General features: G+C 35.2%; 1 protein-coding gene across 5 annotated transcripts in view; it reads left to right on the top strand.

Moving 5' to 3' along the window:
* The window catches only part of LOC113523061 (FERM, ARHGEF and pleckstrin domain-containing protein 1-like), an 82,554-nt gene extending 60,037 nt beyond the window's left edge, over nt 1–22,517 (top strand). For 3 of the 5 annotated variants that reach the window (XM_052897814.1, XM_052897812.1, XM_052897813.1), the window contains 14 exons: nt 2,425–2,631; nt 2,756–2,852; nt 3,794–3,941; nt 4,602–4,767; nt 5,058–5,125; nt 6,046–6,226; nt 7,406–7,543; nt 8,036–8,133; nt 9,483–9,618; nt 10,279–10,422; nt 11,372–11,493; nt 11,954–12,096; nt 12,347–12,463; nt 13,191–22,517. In XM_052897814.1, the coding sequence (XP_052753774.1) occupies nt 2,425–2,631; nt 2,756–2,852; nt 3,794–3,941; nt 4,602–4,767; nt 5,058–5,125; nt 6,046–6,226; nt 7,406–7,543; nt 8,036–8,133; nt 9,483–9,618; nt 10,279–10,422; nt 11,372–11,493; nt 11,954–12,096; nt 12,347–12,463; nt 13,191–13,236 (1,811 nt within the window). In that variant the 3' untranslated portion in view covers nt 13,237–22,517. Of the gene's footprint in view, nt 1–2,424; nt 2,632–2,755; nt 2,853–3,793; nt 3,942–4,601; nt 4,768–5,057; nt 5,126–6,045; nt 6,227–7,405; nt 7,544–8,035; nt 8,134–9,482; nt 9,619–10,278; nt 10,423–11,371; nt 11,494–11,953; nt 12,097–12,346; nt 12,464–13,190 lie in introns of those variants that run through there. The other 2 variants (XM_052897816.1, XM_052897815.1) reach the window with 1 other exon arrangement.
* Nucleotides 22,518–24,658: the final 2,141 nt, after the last annotated feature.

The following is a 24,658-nucleotide window of genomic DNA, read 5'->3' as shown; positions in this document are numbered from 1 at the left end:
TTATTCAATATAAAAATTATTGCAAAACTACGAATTAAATGATGGTTTGTGACGATGAAAGAATAGCCACGAATTACATTTATAAATAACACTGTACGGTCTGATATTTGGTAGATAGAGTTCGTTCGCAAAGAAATGTTATTTTGCAATTTTTCTAGTATTAATTTCAGTGTCGAAAGCATTATAGTGGAAAGCAATTCACCACCCATGGCTGCAGTGTTCAATTAATGCAAATGTTTGAAGACGGCCTTTGTTTTGGAATGTAACATACGTCTATTCTGAAATATATACTTGCGTGAGGCGTTCACACATTATTACGGTTTTATTACAAAGTATGATATTTATATTTTACTGAACTAGATGTTATTTTGCGGAAGTTCTTTATCACTGGTTTTTTTTTCGCTATGAGCTTTTTTTTTGTTGCATGAAAATTGATTGGTAACCCCGCCCGCGCTAACGGGATACGCTGGCGGAGCACCAGTGAAGGGTGATAGATGAGAATGAAAACAGGCCACTTACCCTATCATGATGAATTTATCATGAAGAATTAATCATGATAGTTTTCAGGAAGAACCGCGTGGAGGTTGACCTGATTAGGTATATTGCTAGCAATGGGATTTTTAGTCTCCATTACTAACAATCCCTTTCCCCTCTTTCGGTATGAGGCGCATGCATATTAATTAGTAGCGGAATTAAACAAAATAGTTCTAATCAACTGACCTATGATATTAATATCTTATATTGGGGGGGGGGGGGAAGATTGTTACTAATGCGGATTATTAGTTCCATTGCTAGCAATATACCCAACCAGGTCGACCTCCTCGCGGTTCCCCTTGGAAACTATCATGGTTAATCCCTGATGAATTCATAATGATGGGCTAACTGGCCTGTTTTCATTCTCATCTGTCACCCTTCACTGGTGCTCCGCCAGCGTATCCCGTTAGCGCAGGCGGGGTCACCATACCATTTTCATCTATCAAAAAAAAGAAATCTTATATTAATATTTCAACTTATTATATATATTGTGTACTATGTTGTACAATATAGGGTATTCCGAGTTAACATTATTTCAAGTTTTATACGTACATTAGTAATTGTAACTGAACTATTTGAAAATAATATGACAAGAACGCTGATCGCACGATATATTTCTTGTTATATATAATATATTGTATTCCAAAATTAAATCCGTCTTTAAAAAGTGTCAAAACGTGGTCATGTGTGCACGAAGCAATTTTAGACTATTAACTATAAGGGGTCACCGATCCCGCCCTAGTTAGTGCAATAACATTCGGTATTAAAATCATAGAGTTTAAGTACTTCGACTTTTCGATTGAAGTGTACAATCCGAATAGACTGTAATATTACGATTTCATTAAATTATTGTTTACCGTTTTATTGTCACGTAATATTTGGATATTGTTTCGAGTATTGAAATGTTACTTCCTTTTTGAATTTATATGTGAATGTAAGTGTACGGTATCCCTGCAATACACGACACTACGCCCCGCGGTCGGGGATAGTTAAACAATAAATAAATTAAATTAAATGTAACGAGGTTTTATTGTTATTTTTTTTTTGTTTATGTCATAATTAGACCCGTTACGTTTATATAAGCTGCCAGGAACGATCATGTAAGTTTAATAGAATGTTGAAATGCATGTTGACACTTTATTTTTAAACGTAGTTTCACCGATGTGAAGCGTTATTTTTTTATTATTATTTTTTTTTTATGTAAGAGGACAACAAACGATATTTTATATCTTTATTTCAGTATTATAAAAAATGTTTTATTGTTATTATATTATATATTAAGTTGTTATTTCTTTATGCCTTAATTGTTATATTTTACAGGGTCTTTTTCATGTTTCTGTTTTGTTTCTTTGTTTATTGTTGTTATTAATTTCTTAATATTTTTATATCTCCACTTCTTATATAGGCCCCCATTATATTTTAATTTACAGTTGCAAGTTACTTGTTTACTTATTAAGTTGTAACAAAGCATGATAATCATAATGCATGATTATATTCAAAACTAGATGGTTTCATTTAGAAAATAATACGAAATCCGGTTATAGTATTCATTAAACTTCTTAGAAAAACTGTTTTTCAATTTTTAACAGTAATTAGGTCACGTGTTTGACTTTTTCTCTTCCCTAAAAAGTAGTTCAGTTTAATGCTGTGACTGGATTTCAAATTTTCTTTGTTATATCGAATATTTATTTTTTTATTTTTTAATGTTGTTAATTTTTTTTTAATACAACTTTTCATAGACAATCTTGTCAAAGTATCCTGCTTATCGTTTCGTTTTCTGATTGGATTTATAGATTTAAATTCAATTATTTTTGTCTCGAAAATCACTGCTTTAATTTTTATTATTATATATAGTATTGGAATAAAACTAATAATGTTTTCCTAAAACAGACGAGACATCACCGGAGGAAGAAAATACGGTGTCGTCAGCGAGCCTGTGCATGTCACCCGCCGCGAACGAGGACCGCAGCTTGAACGAAGAGCCGCTCGGTGCCTCGACGCCGCTCGTGCGACCGCCACGCTCCCTCGCCAACGGACACGACGCCGTGGACAACGCGCGTGACAAGGACAGCAATAGGATCAACGGGAATGTTAATGGTATGAATTGGATAGGTTTATTTTCTAATATATATATATATTACAACACAGGGGGCAAACGAGCATGCGGCTCACCTGATGGTAAGCCTCTATTAAATAATGACGTGTCAATTTTATTTTCCAGTGCACGTAGTATCAGAATCGACGAATAGTATGGACGTGTTGAGCGGCGGCGAGAGCGACGCGGGCGACACGCTGAAGAGGCAAAATAATAATAACAGGTATCGTTCGTTCCAATAGAACAAGGTTTATGACAATCTAAACAAACTGATAATTGATCCGACCATAAGACAGTCTGCTGATGTCTAATCATCATCGTTATAGCCTTTAACTGTCCTCTGTTGAACATAAGTGTCCCCCTTGGGAGTTTTTGCCAGTAGTTGCCACGATTGGCAAGCGGATTGGCAACTGCATTCAGGCTTTGGAGATGTTTTAAGAGAGATACTGCTGCCTATCCGTCTCCATCCTTTAGTTGTCTTTTACGACACTCACGGGAAAGGAAGGGGTGGCCTATTGTCTATTCTATATGTAATATTCGTTGATTTCCAATAGTACAAATTAAAATTGATTCTTTTTCATACCACTGAGGTGGCAAAAAAGCATACGGCTCATCTGATGGTAAACGGTTACCGTAGCCCATGAACACCTGCAATACCAGATGCATTACATATTTTAAGTATTTTAAATTTTGTATGCGAAATATATATATATTCTTTATTGCACAAAAACATACAGTAACAACAATAAGTTAATAACAATGTTAGCAAAGGCGGACTTATCTCTAAAAGAGATTTCTTCCAGTCAACCTAACGCAGTGGCATAGGAAGTAGTGAGTGATATGTGAACTTAATAATATTTTATCTATGTATTTACCATATTTCTTACAAATAAATATTCATTCATTCATTACGCGCTCGAATGAATATTCATTCATTCATTCATTACGCGCTCGTTGCTGACCCTGAAGAAACCTCTTTATCCCTTTTTTGAAGAATCCCATGCTGTAGTCTCTTGTAGTGGACAGTTAAGTGCTGACATGATGATGATGATGATGATGATGATGATAATAAAAAAATATTGACTAACTGTCTATATATTGAAATGAATATTATTTAATTATTAATTTAATTTTTTTTATAAAAATTGATTGTATTTTTTTCAGTATATCGTCGACGCTAACCAGTATTATACGAGAGGGAGGCGGAGGCGACGTGCCGCGGCGGCGCGGCGCCGATCTCACGTACTTTGTGGCCAAGGAGCTGCTAATGACCGAGCGCACGTACAAGCGGGACCTCGAACTAGTCACTGTGGTATTTATATTGTACATTATTATATTTAAGTCGCCCATATCTGGTGCCCCTGAACAAGTAAAGATTTTCGATGTCCCCCTCCCAACGCCTTTATTACAGAGATAAAAACATCCATTCCATTTATTCCAAAGTCGAATTTAATAGGATTCTTTATTGATCCTGTGGCGCCTCGTAGGGTTTCGGCGCCTCTTCCTATCAATTCGGCCTGGATATGTGTTCTTATGGTTACTTCCTGATGTACGTATGATTGAGCTGACTTGACAGAACATTTGAAAATTTATTTATTCATGAAAAATAATTACAACATTATGACAGCAAAAGCCAAATCAATGTTATAAACCTAGTGTGCTAACATACAAAATTAGAATAAATGTATTTTTCTCAAACATGCTTGGAAATGTAAGCATTATTTTGACAATCTTCTTTGAGATAAATCTGCCTCGGCTACGCTTCGGCCCACATTTGCACGTTCGTCCATCAATGCCTCAGTTGCTGGCCGCTGCAGTAATGTACCATAACCCGACTCTAGATATTTGTGAGCCGCTTTCAATATCTTTGGCAGGCTACTATTAGAAATATCAATGACGTTTATAATATTATTTAATAACCGTACTGTATGAGTTAAGTGAGACTTGTTAGAAAGAGGCCGTGTGTCGGCAGACGTGGTCGTCGCGCGTGTCGTCGCTGGCGGCGGGCGGCGAGGGCGGCGAAGTGTCAGCTTTGGCGCGAGCGTGCCTGGCGCTCGAGCCGCTGGCGCTGCCCGCCGGCGCGCTGCTGGCCCGCCTCGAGCGCATGCTGGCCGCTTCCTCGCCCCATAACCTCAATGGTATGCTATTTATAGAATGGAGTAGAATACTTTGAACGGTGGAATATGGCAGTGAGTTTACAGGGTACAGAGGAATAATACCTGAGTCCTCAGGAGTGGCAACGCATAATGTATAGTGATGATTGAATACTTATATATATATATATATATATATATATATATATATATATATATATATATATATATATATATATATATATATATAATAAAGTGTTTGTCGCGGATGATCGGTGATAAAAGATCAAGTTAATATGTCACACATAACAATATGATATGATTTTTTTTTACAGACAACGAAGAACCAGAGTACAAGAAAACACCCGAATTACTGTACGATCATTTGTCAAGTACATTTGATGTAAGTGTGTCTACATTTTAATTGCTTCTGATTCAGTATTTTTAATCATTATATCAGCCGTTATGTCACTGTTGAACATAGGCCTCCCCTATAGATTGCCGTAACGGACGTTCCTTATAACAGTTTACCATTAGGGGAACTGTTATTATTTTACACACTTGGCGGGCGGTTTAGCAATCGCAGTTTGGCCTTCAGTGATGTTTTGAGAGGGACACTGCTGGCTATTCTTCGACTATTAAATTCTTTTAGTCGCTTCTTACGACACCCACGGGAAAGGAAGGGGTGGTCCATTCTACGTCGGGACTACACGGCTAGTATTCTTGATGGATAGTTACAATACTGGTAACTGGGGGGAAGGGATTGTTAGTAATGTAGAGGTTACTTCCCATTGCTAGCAATACTCGCTATCAGGTCGACCTCCACATGGTTCCTCCTGGAAACCATCGTGAGAAATTCTTGTTGAATTCGTCAAGAGGGGCTAACAGACCTTCTTTTTTTAACGTCTGGAAATGCTTTATGCAGACCCATACACCTTGTGGGAGGTGAATGGGTACTGTGGGAATCCTCCCGTAAGGTGGGTGTGTACCCACCAAAAACCAGACGATATACCCTCGAGGTGCCATATGTCGGAAACATGGGTTCGCTTTCGCACTTACCACATCTCTGACGGCGGCGACCCGCCCCCAGATGGTAAAAATAGGTCTCCTCTCTCAAGATAGGGTGGATGGCGTGCTCACCCTACCACTCGGGGGATGCACCGGTATATTAGCACAATTCCCAAGGGGCTAACTGACCCGCTTCATACTCACCTATCATCACTCACTTGTGCCCCGTCAGTGTACACCGATAGCGCGGGCAGGGTTACCATTTCATTATTATGCATTAAAAAAAACTGGTATGTAGAGGATGTTTGTGCGCAGGCGTATATGTCGTATGTATGCGCGGCGGGTGCGCTGGTGGCGCTGGTGGAGAGTGTACGGCGCGGCGGGCGCGGGCTGGCGCGCGCGGCGGCCGCCTTCGACGTCGCCGCGCCGCTGCCGCTGGCCTGCCTGCTGCTGCGGCCGCTGCACCGCCTGCTGCACCTGCACCGCCTCGCCGCAGGTGCTCATATACAACTATTATTTTTAATTTTGGTACAAACAGTCATTACAAAAAAAAAAAATTATACAACTTAGACTGGCAAACAAGCTGACGGCCCGCCTGATGGAAAGTGGTAACCGTCGCCTGTAAACATGAGCAGTACCATGGACATAACAGAGTATACCGTTTCGCACATGATACCCCCTTGCGTTGCCATTCCTGAGGACTCAGGTGTTATTTCTCTGTACCCAGTAAATTCACGCCATATCCCACCCTTCAAACCGAAACACAGCCATGCAAACATAACTGTTTTATAGTTGAAACATGAATAGGACAGAGGTACCCAAGCAATCGACTTTTGTACAAAATCTCTCTTTGGTGGTATATACTTTAATATAGTTATATATTATATTAACTATATAGTTACAATATTCTTATGTTACATAAAAATAGACAACAAGTACCGAAAAAATATATACAATAGTAGAAATGTAGTTGTACCCACAAACATCACAATTTCAGATTGTCTTTCGTTTAAAAGTTTTTAACGTGACCGATAACGTTCCCTTGTAAGTGTTCCAGACTTAGGGGACTTAGTAGAAGACCTAGAGAAAATTAGGGAAATTATAATGTTGGCAATAGTTGTTTTAAATTCACGACAAAAATGGTAAATAAAATTAAAAATTTAGTTATAGCAAATTAGGGTATTTTTTTTTTTATATATAACAGGAGGCAAACGAGTTGTGTTGCTCACCTGATGTTAAATGTTTGCCGACACCCACATTGGTATTTGCAACATTACAGAAGTTGCAGGTGTGTAGTCGACTTTTTAGGAAGGTATCTCTTTTCTTATCGTATCTGTTTGGAAATATTGCTTTTGAGAAAGATTAATAAAAAAACTATGATTTAAACCAAATTTCATTAGTCCTATACTTTTTATATGTTCGAGGGAAGAGTCCTGGTGACTTGTAATACAGGTTTAATACCTAGTACAGGCACCAGCTCCCACAAATAATATTGTTTAAATGTTTTGCAAGTTATAGATATTAAGTCCTTAATTGTTTGTGATGAGAAATAATAATAATAAATAATATACCAGCAGAATTCAGCAGCGGATTCTTAGACTATAATGATTTGTCCCAATGAATTCGTCTGTGTACTGTAGCAGCAAGCACGTTTCATATCGTGTATTCCCCGCAGAGCTGTGCGCGAGCAGCGGCAGCGAGGCGGCGGCGCGGGCGGCCGAGCTGGTGGCACAGGCCGCCGCCGCCGCCCGGGAACAGCTGCACCACGTTGAGAACCACGCCGCGCTCTGCCAGCTGCAGCGGGACATACGCGGTCAGTTTTTTTTTTAAGAGATGACAGTAGAGTGGTACCACCGTCTTCGGTAACGGTATACACTGGCAAGGCACCGCTGAAAGATAGCGTAAACGAATAATGACATGGGATTTTTATATATTAAGGTGAACGAAAATAGAATATATAGAATAGTGACCTCGGCTATGTCGTAGCTTTGATTTGGAGGGATACCTTTGTAGGTAAGGACGAAGTCAGGTGGTCATGAATATACCATGACGGTTTCCATAGGAACAACGAGTGAGTCGTCCTTTTGTAGCGTGGTTTTTTGGGAATTGGGGACTTACTTTTCACAGGGGGACGAGGGGAGAGAAGAGACATACATTACAGAAGGAGAAGCTATAGGAAGAGCTTGAGGGAGGGAGAAATATTTCTTACAACACCTGCTTGTTCTGGTTTTGTCTTAAATTTGTTGTAATGATATGAATATATCATACAATTCGAATAAATGAAGATATATATATTTTTGTACAGGTTATGACAAACTCTTAGTAGCGGAGAGAGAGTTTGTGCGAATGGGGTGCCTGTACAAGCATTCTACGCGCGGACTCCAGCAAAGGATGCTTTTCTTGGTACGGTACCGTTTGTTTAATGTTTAAAACTAGACTTTAGATAAGGTAGAGGAAGTTAATAGGAGAGTTAATTAATATTTAATATATAAAAATTAATGCCACTTTTCGTTGTAATTTTATAACTCAAGAACGGGCTCACCTATCCAAACCAAATGTTTAGGCTTTGTTCGGACTACTTAGTAGATAGGTTATGTGAAGCTTGCACAAAATCGGTCGAGCGGTTCTTCATTTATCACATTTTTTGTAACAGATGAATTCAATAAATGGCAGATTATTTTGTTAATGGGGATTTTTGTGTCAAATTCAAACTTTTTTTAAGATTGGGGATTGTGCTAGTTATTGAAGTCGCTGGCGGAAGACCCAAAAAAAAAAAACAATTTTATAAATATAATTAAATTTAATTCTAAAATTAATTATTACAATAATAAGTGTCTTCAGATCGATGTGTGATCCGTTAGTAAAGTTATATAAAATCAAACATAAAGGAAATGGGCTTTTTGTGCGGCGGTTGTTGAAATGCTGACTCGACGCAGGTGTCTTTCTCGGTAACGCACCTTCTGGCGTCATGCTAGGTGGTCCGATCCGATCGCTGTTGAAGGTGTGTCGTATTACTTGATATGTATCTACTATAACATGCTGTTAAATTGAAACTTTTTTCAGTGTTGACAGTACAAGCATGTTGTTATGTCATTCATGTGGTTATTTAATTTTTTTTTTTATTATTTCACCTTACTGCTCATGTAGTGAAGCATGTACTGGGCCGTTAGTATTTAATATAATATTTATAATATAATGTATTAGAAGTAAGCAATACTCTGCTTAGTGAGAAATTAGATAGTTTATTTATATTGCTATAGTGACAAACGAGCATATGGCCAGTCTGATGGTAAACGGGATTACCGTAGCTATGTGTTACGGTGCTATGTAATATGTCCTGTAATATTTATTACTATTTATTTATATTCATATCTGAATATAAAATGCAAGCATAACTGTTTCGTGCCAAAGACATGAGTGGGACAGATATATCCATGCAGGTTCCCTCTAGTGTTACGATTGAAGTTTTTTTACCCGACTTTAAAAAGGACTTATATCAATATCAATTTGGTTGTATTTTTTTATGTTTACCTCATAACTCTGTCAGTTGTAAACTGATTTGAAAAATTCTTTTTTTTTTCTGCAAGGATACGCTTACAAAGTGGTTTAGTTTTTAAATCAAAGTTACTGGTTTTGCCACAATTGAAGTCGGTTTTTGGCATGCGTTCCCTTTTTCATCCTAATAAATAGACTTATGATAAATATTTTAGTGAAAACGAGGTGTAAATTTACGAATGTATTATTGTCCGCAGTTGAGCGACATCTTGGTGGTGGCGACGCGGGCAGGCGGCGGCAGTGGCGGGCCGCAGTTCCGCGCCGCCAGTGTGGTGGCGCTGCACTCGCTGCAGTTGCACACCTCGCACCTGCCGCACTCCTTCCAGTTGCAAGGTGACTGCCAGACGTTTAGTTTTGTCTATATACTAATATTTGGTGTGTATATTTGATATATCAGCCATGTAAGTCCCGGCATAGAATAGGCCACCCCTTCCTCTCCCGTAAGTATTGTAAGAGGTGATTAAAGAAGCTTATGGTGGAGGTATGGGCAGCAGCGTCTCTCTTAAAACATCATAAAAAGCCAAACTGCGGTTGCCAACCCGTCTGCCAAGCGTGGCAATTACTAGAAAAACCCCCTTATGGGGGAAGCTACATTCAGAAGTGGACGTGAAGGGGATTTTGCCAGTAGTGTTACCACACCTGACAGGCGGGTTGAAAACCGCAGTTAGGCTTTTGGTGATGTTTAAAAATATTTACGTTGCTTCTCCCATACAGAATACGTTACCTGACGTTTCCATGGAGATTTCAAAAATTCTTTTCTTAGTCGGTACCTTCCTTTAGCCATAAGAATAAATAGTGAGTATCAGATTTTATTTACTAAGATGAATATACCTAGAGTAAGTTATATCCACAAAAAAATATGAAAGAGAAAGATTATTGACAGATATATAGCAAAATCATGGAAATAAATAGTGTTTACTTTTACTTCAATTAAATATTTACTCCATGTGCCTACTAAAATGTGTGTAAAATGAAATCTTTATTCGGTTGCAGGCGAGGACGTGAACCTACTGTTCAGCACGAGTAACGAGCAGGAATTCGTCGGCTGGTACCAGTCGCTGGAGAGCGCGATAGCGGCCGCGCGGCAGAACGTCGTCTCCGTCGACACTGAACTCACGCCATACGAGACGGAGACCGGTGAGTTTCTTTAAAATAATAATTTACCAATTATTCCATAAATAAGTTTTCAGGTATTTTATAAATAAGTATTCAATAAATAATGTGATTGGGACGAAACTAACTACGATTTTATGTTATGTTTTTTAGCTTTTTTTTTTATACAACTTAGAATGGCAAACAAGCTGACGGCCCACCTGATGGAAAGTGGTAACCGTCGCCTATAGACATGATCAGTACCATGGACATAACAGAGTATACTGTTTCGCCCATGATACCCCACATGCGTTGCCATTCCTGAGGACTCAGGTGTTATTCCTCTGTACCCAGTAAATTCACGCCATATCCCACCCTTCAAACCGAAACACAGCCATGTTATTATTGTTGTTACTGTATGTTTTAGTGCAATAAGGAATATATATATATATATATATATATATATATATATATATATATATATATATATATATATATATATATATATATATAAATATGCTGATCACCTGATGGTAAGTGAGCCTATGCCTACCGCCTACCGCCTACCGAGCCTACCGCCTATGAGCACCCGCAATATTGGAGGAACTGCATGTGCATATATATATATATATATATATATATATACATATTTATTCAACAAAAATATACAGATGCAATTACAAGATACATATAGTTTACATATTGATTCACAGGAAGTGTCTCTGACCTCTATGCTAGGAAAATCCTGTGTCATGAAGGTGTAATTGTAATAGTCTAATATAAATTAATATTGTTAATAATAACAATGTTAGCAAACGCGAACTTATCTCTAAAAGAGATCTCTTCCAATCAACTTAACACAGTGGCATACAAAGTAGTGAGTGGGCAGTATGTAGTAGTGCAAAACATATATTTTTACGTCAATATTCAATATTGTCGCGTGTGTCACCACGGTCTTGTGCTAACCTCACAAATTTAATTTATTCATGTTTAGATTCGTCGCCGAGTGGAAGTATGAGTGCGAGTGGTAGCGTGTGCGCGGGCAGTGCTCTGGCGGGCGTGTGCTGGCACCGGGCCACCTCGCTGGACAGGCAGCACCTGCACCGCGCGCTCAGGGTACGTATCCACCAGCCCACTGGTCACACGTACTTAACATGTAGTTGTTGTTCAAGTAAATTATTGAAACCGTTTTGATCAAATACCTCTTCCGATAGAAAGAAACTCTCCGTGTCCTCTGTTCTAAAATCGTAACATAATAAAAAATATGTTTAGTGTAAATGTTTAGCTAAACATTGTGCATCTAATAACTCAATAAAATGTTACTTCCATTAAATTTGTCACTCATTAAAGGAAGATAGTATTTTTTTATGTTGAGTCGCTGCAGTCACATTTTTTAATAGAAATCGTCCCTAACGGGTTTATTGTTATTTTTTAGGATTGGCTAATAAAGATATAAGATCTACGAAAATTTACAAGTCATACCAATTGTCTATAATCACCAGCATTGACCAGTTATTTGTTAGATTTTGGTCCTGCGGAGACGGATTTATATATTTTATTTTTTAATTATAATCAGACCCAGCTATCAGGCCACCTGTTACGCAAGTTCAAGAAGTCGCCGGGCTGGCAGAAGCTGTGGGTGGTGTTTGCCGCATTCACGCTATACTTTTACAAGAGCTGGCAGGACGAAACGCCGCTCGCTTCGCTGCCGCTGCTCGGGTAAATTTACTCATTTTTACAACATAACGGTACTACTGTGTGTAGTGATGTGTAATTTGTGTATGGATTTGTTAATAAGTTTTAATTAGTCCTAGGTAAGCATATTGAGATTCCCCTAGTCGACTAAATAAATAAATGTCATATTTGTGATTGCCGAGAAACGTCGTTTTGGAATAGGGTTAATTTTTTTGCATGCCCTGATTCGCCCTTGATATGCCTATATATGTTATATTCTTACTTACTATCACAGGTACAGTGTGGGCCCACCATCGGAGAGCGACGGTATCGACAAAGACTTTGTGTTCAAGCTACAGTTCAAGAACCATGTATACTTCTTCAGAGCGGACAGCTTGTTCACGTACAATAGGTAATTGGCTTACTAGCGTACTATAAATGCGAAAATTGGTATAGTTGTGTGTATGGATGTATGTTTGTTACTTTTTCATGCAAAAACTACTGAACGGATTTGAATGAAATTTGGTACGCGGGTATGTTATATAGTTAATTTAACATAAAGAATATTTTATATATTGATTCGCGCTGATCAAGCCGCTTGATTCAGCTGATATTTCAAAAGCTTTAATTACATTCTTATTTATGTAAATAACTAGAAATTCGGCTCGACTTCGATTTTGTAGATAGATAATAATATATAACCTATGCTCATCACTTATAATGTAGTTCTCTATAGGTGACAGAATCTTTAAAATTGGTTAAGTAGTTTTTGAGTTTATCCAATACAAACAAACAATCAAATCTATCATGGTATGGTAACCCTGCCTGCGCTAACGGGATACGCTGGCGGAGCACCAGTGAAGGGTGATAGATGAGAATGAAAACAGGCCAGTTAGCCCATCATGATGAATTCATCAGGAATTAACCATGATAGTTTCCAGGGGGAACCACGAGGAGGTCGACCTGGTTGGGTATATTGCTAGCAATTGGAATCTCAATCTACATTACTAACAATCCCTTTCCTCCGATTATTATTATATTAGAATAAGTTCTAGATTGTATTAAAACAATGCCTGACACTATTAGGGATTACAGGCGAATTGAGCTTATTTTTTTTATTGTTTTTTTTTTTCCTACAGGTGGACAGAAGTGCTGCAAACATCAATGGTTCAACATAGCAATTAATTTAAGTAAATTATTCCAAACTATAGCTACAAAAATTGGTGCCATAATGATGTTGTGTTAAAAAATCATTTAAAACTGAAGCAATATTAATCTTGCCCATAATTATGTATGTAATGTCTTAGTCCAGATAAAAATAAAGCTGCTAAGAATAAGTTAAAGTGATTTTGAAGTGATCAATAGTTTAAAATATAGAAATGATAGCTACTTAATTCATGTTTCTGAATCAGACTGCTTATTTAATGTAAGCTGTTTATTTGGTTTGCTTTCCAATTTACTGTCAAACATTCTGATTGCATATCTGTTTGACAGTGTAAACATTTTTGCTCACAAATGCCTTTATTGTGATATGAATACTTGATATTATTATATATTACTAGTGGATAAAGGCAGGCTTAAGAGGACAAACTGACATTGTTTACCTTTCATGTTTCAAACAGAAATATTTATTTATATATTTCCGATTTACAGGGTGTAATAGAATATGTTAATACTATATTTATTAAACAAAATTTTATAGATGTTTCTATTAAAAAATATGAAATATGTTGACATATATAAGTAACTCATACAGTTAATTTTTGAAATTAACTGTATGAGTTACTTATATATGTCAACATATTTCATATTTTTTAATAGAAACATCTATAATGTTTCCGTCTATTATTGTACGCTTACTGCCCGCTAATAATTAATGCTCCTTTCCACTCAGGGTTTGCTGGAAGAGAACTCTTACAGAGTTAAGCTCGCCTGTTGTACATCTTTATTTTATATATATAATATGTTGTAATTTTTTCTGTGTACAATAAAGAATAAATAAATAAATAAATTAAAATTTGTGTAGATATATATTATACATAATAATGTATACTATTTAATAACATAAAATTGAACAATTTTTTCCGAATTGAAAAATTATTTATTAATATAATTATTATTTATTTATATATTTTTTGGAAAACGTACAGCTGAATTACAGTCAATACATAATCAAATTTATATCTATGTTAAGCCATGAATCGTTTTCACATTTATAATACACAAGAGTACCTAATAAATGTTTGATGACTTAAATTATATAGATAGAGTGTTTCCATAAAAATGCTTCGAAAAAAACAGGTCAATATTTTATCCATGTGTTTGTGTGTGTAAATCAGAATACTAGAATGTATAGTTATTACTAAATATGTATAGAAAATTTCTATTGTAAGGTTAAATCTATACTTATAATAAATCTGTAGAGAGGTCAATTCTGTACATGAAATATATTTCCAAAATAACTATCAGGGGGTGATTAGTGATCGATACTGATGCCAAAAATGCAATCAGTAAAGTTTTTGTCTGTCTGTCTGTATGTTCGTTATAGAAACAAAAACTTCTCGACGGATTTTAACGAAACTTGGTACAATTATTCTTCATACTCCTGGGCAGGTTATAGTATACTTTTCTTCACGCTACGATCAATAGGAGCAGAGCAGTGAAGGGAAATGTTGGGAAAACGAGAGAAGTTACTCCATTTTTAAGCTTCAGTCGCGTGTGCAGCCTTGAAGGACACTTTTTAAAACGTAAAAATGTCCACCCGTGCGAATCCGGGACGGGCCGCTAGTTAAAAAGTAAAAATAATATACGAGGTCTGTCCGGAAAGTTCGTATAAAAGTGTTCTGGAATGCGAGAAAGAGGAGTGGGGAGGCCAGGTAAGCGCAGGACCCCTTCCTTATGTCCCTAACAATGCTTCAGTTCTGGTCTGACCGCCGTGCGGTGCGAACTGGCTTGTCACGCCATCTGTGAAGTTACCTCTTAACGAAACCCCGTCGGCATGGAGCCCGCTTCCGTTGAAGAGCAGCGCGTCGTAATCAAGTTTCTCTCGAAACTCGGCAAGAATGGCCGTGAAATTTTTGCCGATCTAATTCGATAAGACATCCGGGGAACCACGAACAAAAAAATCAAGAAAATCCCGCTCAAATGTCAAGACAATGTTGATTGTTTTTTTCGATGTTCGGGGGATTGTCCATCAAGAATTCGTCCCTCCAGGCCAGACAGTTGATGGAAAATTCTACGTCGATGTGCTCAGACGCCTCAAAGCTCGTGTGGCACGAGTTCGTCCAGAATTGGCGCGAGAGGGGCGTTGGATTCTTCACCACGACAATGCCCCTGCCCACACCTCTCTTGTTGTCCGTGAGTTTTTGAGTAAAAATTCCATTACGGTGACCGAACACCCCCCTATTCGCCGGATTTGGCCCCGTGTGACTTCTTCTTGTTCCCAAAAACCAAATTGGTACTTCGGGGGCGGCATTTGGGGGACATAAATGAGATAAAAAAAGCTACGACGGGGCAGCTGAGAAACCTACAACCAGAGGACTTTCAAGGAGCCTTCTCACAGTAGAAACGGCGTTGGCACAAGTGCATTATGTCACAGGGGGAGTACTTTGAAGGGGATAAAATTGATTTACCTGAATAATTGTAAAATAAAATTTTTAAAAAACTTTTATACGTACTTTCCGGACAAACCTCGTAAAATACTTACGAATATATTCGGAAAAACGGGATAAACAATGCATAATGATTAATAATGATGCTTATATTTATTGATAACTTGTATTTATATTTGAGAATAGACTTAAAATATGTTTTAGTTGTTAAAATCATTGAAAGTGTAGCCATTTAAAGTAATACATTTAAATTAATTTATGAACATTATGTACATACATAATTATATTACAATAAATAGTTCACAAGTATTATTTTAATAATCGACATGATCTGGGAGATTTTTAATTAAAAAAAATTGTCAACTAAACATCACTTTATCTGACTAAATATTCACAAGTATTTTTTAAAACAATTTGCGCAATTATTTCAGTGTTGCAAGTACAAGTTGCAACACTGCATTTAGTCAGATAAAGTTACGTTTAGTTGACAAAATTTTGACCTGTTTTTGATGCTCAATGCTCTATCTATATAAATTAAAGTTGGTGATTATGTAGAACCATTACGGTTATCAGTTTTGTGATAACACATATTGGATGAATGTTCACAATGTAGCTTTAGTAATATAATAAACGTGATGTCACACAGTAGTTTGTAAGTTAATGTTACAGATCCTTTGTAAAAGGAGTTTTAGGATTAATATTGATATCGTAGTAGATGGTCGAGGAAAAAGTTATATATATATATATATATATATATATATATATATATATATATATATATATATATATATATATATATATATATATATTGTAATGATGTCTCCACACAGAGGTTTACAATAATAATTTTTTTGTTGAATTACATCCATTCGTTCTATAAATATATATATATTTATACATATAATATCATTTTTATGCATGCATATTGCATTGATTTTGATGAAATTCGATGTCATAATAACTTAGTGTTTATGTTAGTATAGAGGGCACTTTTTCATACAGTAAAATATCCTATTGCCCTTGAAAAGTACGTATCTTTCGTCAAGCGATAGTTCACGGTTACGTTTGTTGTGTTGAAAATTATGATATACAAATTTTAACTGTTCAAAAGTAAAAATTGGTTAACTGTGCCATATATAAGGCATAAATATGTTCATTCCAAACATTTTTTAGTTTGGAAAGTGCTTATGGTTCTCTAAATCCGGCTCGAAGGACCATAATACGAGAATAATGCAATTGACAAGATATATTTTTAATGAATAGTTTATATATTAATTATAATAAGTTGGCATGAAATATCACTTTATATTGTTTTGTTGTGATTCAAATTTTTTTTTTTTATTTTGAAACGCAAAATGAACATTTTACTATTTTGGATACGATCACTTCTGTGTGGGATACATTGAGGTATAAATTGTTTTATGAGTTATTCATTTCCTTATTCATTTGTAAATAATATAATGCTTTAGCCCAAATAATGCAAAAGGGTAAGTTCATGATAATATATTAGAAATTAAGTTATATGAATATTAGTAAAAGTAATATAGACAGCTAAAAATAATAAAGTAATAATTATTACAAAAGCCGTTACAGATCTGATCTGCGAGCGCTTTTGAATCACATAAGAGCGAAGGTTGCTTTTATAGTTTGTTACACTGATGTAGATACAAATAGATGTCGCAAGTACATCGATTGCCGTACCCATTACACTGTTTGACTTCGTTGGAGATTTGACTCTATTATGAAATTCATGTCGAAAAAAGTTCAAACAAGAACTCCGCCTGGAATACCGTTTAACAAATTTTACAGATTAGATGAAAAATGCATACTTTGTTTATAAAAACATCAAGCAGTGTAGTTTTTTTACATCGATTAATATTATATTTATTTAGGCAGCTTCAGCCATAAATCATATACATATCTATTCATTTCGTCAAAATCTGTCTAAATTTTTCATAGGTGTATAATCCGAGGTTGCTATAAAATTAAAAATGCCGACTTTCCGATATAATTTTCCATATGTTTTTTACGCTATATTTTACAAGACAATATTTTTTTTTTATTTCTACGTTACAGCAAAGACATACCACAGATACTGCCTTAGCAATGAGTATATGAATTTTTATCAGCGTCTTAGGTGTGCATATGTAAATTTATACTATTTATCAGTGTATCCATGAATATTACAAAATATTACACTTATTACTTGCAACACTGAACATACGACGCAAGTTGTTTTTTTTTTAAAAAAAAAACACTTGTCTGAACGTTTTTCATGTTCGACGCACTTGCACTATCTAGGTGTATATTGATCTACTAAATTATTACATAGAGCGTGATACTTGCGACTTTTATTCAAAATTTATCTATACGTCGGTAAATTAGGGATCTAAGGGGAGTAATGGTGTTTACGACGAGCTAACTGCGAGTCGTAAAACTTTTTGAGATGTTTCAACTATGAGAATAAATCATGGCTGCTTTACATAAACATTTTATATTTATCAAAAGGAAATTAATTAATTTTAATACTTTTTACCATTTTGGTAGACAAAGATATGGTCCCGATGTTTGTTGGAAGGCCAGATGGCTGATTTTATTAAATAGAATATGGGGGATTATGTATTTTATATAATAAAAATAAATTTAATATATGTATTTAATAAATTGTCATAAACTGTATTATTTGTGAAGTTTTACATCTGCGCTATTGGCCTACCAAACAACTTGTTTGATATTAATTTTGTATAAACTAGTCATATCACAGTTCAAGGAACAGTCGGTAGTCTACGTCTTTTTCATGTCTCGAACATAGGACAATTCGGGACACAACTATCACTGATAGTTGTTTTTTTTTTATGCAACTTAGAATGGCAAAAAAGCTGACGGCCCACCTGATGGAAAGTGGTAATCGTCGCCTATAGACATGAGCAGTACCATGGACATAACAGAGTATACTGTTTCGCCCATGATACCCCCCATGCGTTGCCATTCCTGAGGACTCGGGTGTTATTCCTCTGTACCCAGTAAATTCACGCCATATCCCACCCTTCAAACCGAAACACAGCCATGCAAACACACTGCTTCACGGTTGAAACACGAATGGGGCAGAGGTACCCAAGCAATCGACTTTTGTACAAAGTTTCCCTCTGTGCAATATATAAAATATGAAAGTTAGCAGTGTCAGTAAGTTGACAAAGCAACATTGCTTGTTATTGTCGCTTGATGCCCCGCGCTGTTTCCAATCGTAGAGACGCGGTCGTGACTAGGTCTGAATTTAATTAACCTACGTCTGGTAGATTCAGATTAGGGATGGGTGATATTTTCAAATTTTGAATATACTATAATCGATATCAAGATATCGATATATTACTTTATGATATCATAATTTCAATAATATCGATAAATATCGCTCATCCCTGATTTAGAATTACCTATATATCATAATGTACTATGTATTGGCGGGTCGATAGCGCTCATGTATATTTGTTGAATGGATTATCGTATGTGTGACCATACTACATATATTGTGCCACATAGTATTTTAATAGTTATATCAGCTATAGTGATGTAATGAAATAATTATAATCAAATAAATCGATCGATTTTTATAATCGATTATAAGCTGATGTACGGTTCTCGATTGATAAAATTGGATAATGTGAGAACATTTGTACTCATTCTAATTTTTATCATAATAATTAATTTCATGATTTGGTTTCTTCAAATTGTCATCATTATATCAGCTTTTAACTGTCCACTGTTGAACATAAGTCTTTTCCTTATCGGATTTTGCTAGTAGTTTCCACGTTTGGCAGGCGGGTTGGGAACCGCAGTTAGGCTTTAGAGATGTTTTAAGAGGGATGCTGCCACCCATCCCTCGCCCTCCCTTAGTCGTCTCTTACGACACCCATGGGAAAGAAAGGGGTGGCTTATTCTATGTACCGTGTGGTCCCGGCAACCACACGGTCAATCTACGGTTTGTCAGACTATACTCGTAGGTTTTTTAAAGACCTAGTCTGTATCTTATTAATACTTGTTATTATGCATTGGCTTGTATTTATTTTTTTAATCTTGACGAATATTATATGTGTGTAACTGAGTTTATAGGTCACTTTTTCGAATCTTAACTACTTAACTAAAATGAACTGTCATGAAATTTGGTGTGCACGTAGTATTTGAAGTGGAGAGGGATATACATTAGTTTTTTATATTTCACACAATTCCCAGGGTCTACCGTGAAATGGTTTCCGCAATTTTGGAGCGTAACAGAAATTTTATATTAAAATTACATAATACATATTGTTTAAAAATATTAAAATATCGTTGCTTTGGACTTTTTTTTGGTAGAATTTATGACGAACGAAATGCTTCATTTATTGAGCCCATTTGGTTATGAACGAATAAACAAAATTGAGTTTGAATATTCGGAACTTATTTCATGGTAGACCCCATGTCGTCAAAGTCGCAGGTAACCTGTAAAAGAGTACAAGTATTGTTACTTTATAAAAGGTTAAAGTTATTAACCTACAAGTAAATTAATAATATAATAAATATTTTTGACATTCCGCAACGGTTGCTGTTTATAATTTGCTCTCGGATTGAGGGGCTCGATATGAAGTTATACTCGTTTCGTTTGAGTATAAAAAAAAGGCTACTGCGAACATTCTGTAAGAAGTAATTTCTTACAGAATGTTCGCAGTAGCCTTTTTTTAGTAGACTTAAATTTGTATTAAATTTTACCGGGGTTATCTGAAATTATCAATTTTTGTTTTGATAACGCTTATGGCCTATGGTCAGACGAATTCCAACCATATTGAAGTTTTTTTTTCTTGGCTTCTGTGATCTAAAAAGGTGGAACACAATTCGTCATAGTCATAGAATACTGACGGATCTGACGAATATAACATATAAAAGATCCGTCAGTATTCTACGACTATGACGAATTATATAGTGCATATTCTGCTTTCTTAACTAATTTACTTTTGCAATAAAGTAAAAGTATCAATTTTTTGCGAAGGATTTCTATACTTCGGCATTTTATAAGGCTCCCCAATCCAGACTTCTTTTTTTATATAGGTTATTTTATATATTTGTAATCTGATCAATTAGTATAATTGTACTGACATTGAAAATATGAGATACATATATACCGCTGTGTAGTCTAATACAGTAGATACATAGTGTAACAAGGTGGTTTTAGTATTATTTAAATCGAAAATGAATGAAATTTATTACTGTTTAAAGTGAAATCGGTTCAAATTCCATTCACAAACAAGAATCCCATCTGGACAATATCCATTTTATACCTACATTTGCAGACAAATGTGTTTTATTTAAGAAAACTAAATTTGTATGTATTTTTCGCCGTTCAAATACCTACTTAGTATTTGGATGTCATTTTATAAAAGGGGGACTCAAATATTAAACTACAGTGATATTGTTGTGCATACGAATCACAGTACAACCATGAGGACTAGATATTATTATGTTTTAGTAATCTCGGCCAAGTAATGCGATTTTATATTTGTGATTTTGTGCTGTAATAGTATTGTGTTTTTAAAAATGTAACTTGTTAATGTGCTAGAGTTAACTTTTTCATACTGGCATAACGTGATTTTGTTTTCTGTAGTAGTAGGCGAAAAATAACGATTTGTTTGGTCCTTTTATCCTACTCGAAGGACCAAATATTACATATGGAGTTAATAATAATGGACTGTATAATTTATCGTGCGTACGGCCAAGAAGTGGAACCTCTTTCCCTCCCCCCCTCTCTCTCCCCCTCTCCCTTCCTCCCCCTTCCTCCCCCTCTCCCTTCCTCCCCCTCTCTCCCCCTCTCCCTATGTTTTTTATCCAAATATAATCTACACCAATTTAAAACAAATGTGAATAGACGATTCGTGGGCTCGCGAGCTCCATCTTAGATCACATTATCACCTTACACCAGGTGACATCGTGATCAATAATGGAACCTTTCAATAGTATTAAAAAAATCTTCGAACGGTATAAAAAAAATTGTTCATTTTCCCTATTCGATATATGAAGCCTACTTTATACACACAAGTACAAAAATTTTAATTTACATTATGTCAATATAAAAAACAGTTAAGTCTAGCACATTAAATAATAATTTAAAATACCTAACCGTAAAGACGTGTCCGCTGCTCCAAAAGTTAACAAATTTAAACAACATTATTAGCCAATCATAGCGGGCAATATAAACAACATATTTATGTGCTCCGTGCTATCTTGTTATTAAAGTTATTATAGTATATTTCACGTTTTAAGCCACGCCTTTATTTTGTTAACGCACGCAGCGTTTCAAACAAAATATACTGTTGTCGCGGTGGATATGTCTTAACGTGAGTGGTTGATATTTGTTGGAATGGTTTATAATGATTATAAATTTAAATGACCTTATTAATATATTTCAAATGTGAAACCGTCTTATAGAACAGAGTTTGTAGATAAAGCACTTGTAAACATTCTAGTAAGCTAAGAGATAGTACAAACCATTTAACACTTTTCATAGTAGAGTTCGCGGCAAACCTGACCAACCATAGACAATAAAGCCTCCGCACTGTGCAAGTCACGAGGTATAAAAATGGTTATCTACTTAAATATTTGTCTATGATTAAACACTTGGATTATCCTTAATTGGATATTATTATTAGTTATTTACTGGTTTTATACTAGTATATTATATGTAGGTATACTTTATCTACAAGCCCAGTTGATTGAAGGAATGGTTATGTCCGCTAAGAAAGAATCATAGATTATCAGAAACTAAGGATGTGACTTATTCCAAAGTTTAGTATATAAATTATTTACAGAAATAAATTATGTGCAAAATTACAACACTTTTTTATTTTTAATATTAGTATTTAGAAGAATTTCTTCAAAAGGGCAGGCGTTCATAGGCTACGGTAACCGCTTACCATCAGATGGGCCGTATGCTTGTTTGCCACTTCAGTGGTATAAAAAAAAAGAAGTCCTTATCGTGAACTTTCACAATTTATTAAGGAAGAAAGTAAGTTAACTATAGCTTAGTTTTAACGTCTCAACCCATAGTCATATTTGATTATAAACTTAGTATTTGGTTTGTAGAAGGACACAGGCTACTTTTTAATCCCACATAAACAATATTTTTGATCATGCGAACGAAGTCGCAGGTAAAAACTAGTCTATAATAAAATAATACAACTTTTAAATATATTCTTTTATTTCATAGTTATTACCGTATATTTTGGGTTTTGGTAACACGAAGGTATTATTTGTAAATTTAGATAAGTAAATATATAATTGAAAGAATTTTTCGTAACATATTCCCTAGTTATTATTTGCGTTATTATCCAGTAAAATATAATAAATAGAAGTACTTGTACTTATTCAAATATAATTAACACGATCTTTACAAAAAATCGGTAACGTATTACAAGAATTTTCAATTTTTTTTTTCAATTCATGAGTCGGTATAATAAATAAACTATTTCGGGATATCCCAACATTACGAGTGTTATGTTGTGGGATTAATATTTTTTTTTTATTCTGTAATAGTTTCTTGGAAAATACAGGTATGCTTTAAATTGCGTCATCTTTTAAAATAAATAGATATCTACATATGTCTACATACGCACACAAATGGCACATTCCTGTCTCATCGTATACCTACTTAATATCTAAAACTTAATGAACAGGTAATAAGTTAGAAAATACGTAAGTAACGAACATGAAAATATCAGATACGAAAGTAATATGTACATTATAAATAGATTACACTAAATTCGGGGACATGTATTTTATACACAAATTATCGAGATCTACGTATCTTTGGTATCCCATTTGCTAATTAGTGGCAAGTCCAATGCGTGAAAATCGAATCGGTATTGATTTATTAGTGTTGACACTAAAGGGAAAATTGAATGCTTTCCGATTTTGTCAATCGATTCCGAGGCATCATTTCTCTAAATCTATATACCTAAAAAGATAGTTATTATTTTTATTTGTAGTATATGTATTTATGTAATATTCTAATATATATATTAATGTTTCACTTAACTATTTATTTGTATATTTGTTTATGAATTAATGATTGTTAACAGTTATTCGTATTCGTAGTATTAATAGTTGGGGGAAAGGAATTGTTAGTAATGGAGTTTGACAGCCCCATTGCTAGCAATATGCCTTATTAGGTCGACCTCCATGTGGTTCCCCCTGGAAATCGTCGTGAACAATTCTTGTTGAATTCGTCACGATGGGCTAACTGACCTACTTCATCCTCACCTATCATCCGTCACTGGTGCCCCACCGGTGATACCAATAGCGCGGGTGGGGCTACCATTCCATTATCATCCATTAAAAAAAAAGTATTAATAGTTGTTCGTGCACTTACCTTACCGTGGCTTACCGATAACGAGATGCTTTCCAACTTTATTAATCGTTAAACCGTTTATAATTACTTTTTTTCACTCTTAGCAACAAAGCCGTTCATTGTTTACTCAGTGTAATATTTTGTATTTATAATAAGTTAACTATTGTAATCTTTTGGAGGAAAACATAGAGTATTTATCTATATATAGTATAAGAGTATATGTATATAAGTTTGGAGAAAAAATGCCTCAGAATCGAACCCATTATGAAGTTATCACCTTTTACCACAACGTGGTATATAGATATAATAGATAGGTACAACATGCATGTCATGATAATTTTAAAATGTATTGCAATAAAATTTCAAGAAAACTATCTAACTACAAAATTTCTTAATTATAGATAGAAAACAGTTTTTTTTTTTACTTTATTTATTATGCTACATATATTTATACTTTAGTTAAATATATTTGTAAACCACAGCTATCTAAATATACATAAAAGTATAGAACACTGGTATTTTAATTTGGGATTATGTAAAATCTATACCTACAGGGTATCTAAACATTAATTGTCTACTTACATGTATTGTAAAAAATGTAACTTATACCGAATTCATCACAATTTCC

Source organism: Galleria mellonella, unplaced genomic scaffold (genome assembly GCF_026898425.1).
Source record: "Galleria mellonella isolate WM207_F2 unplaced genomic scaffold, CSIRO_AGI_GalMel_v1 utg38, whole genome shotgun sequence".
In the NCBI taxonomy this organism is placed as follows: domain Eukaryota; kingdom Metazoa; phylum Arthropoda; class Insecta; order Lepidoptera; family Pyralidae; genus Galleria; species Galleria mellonella.
The sequence above is the reverse complement of the archived record's forward strand: the minus strand, read 5'-3'. Positions and strand labels throughout refer to the sequence as shown.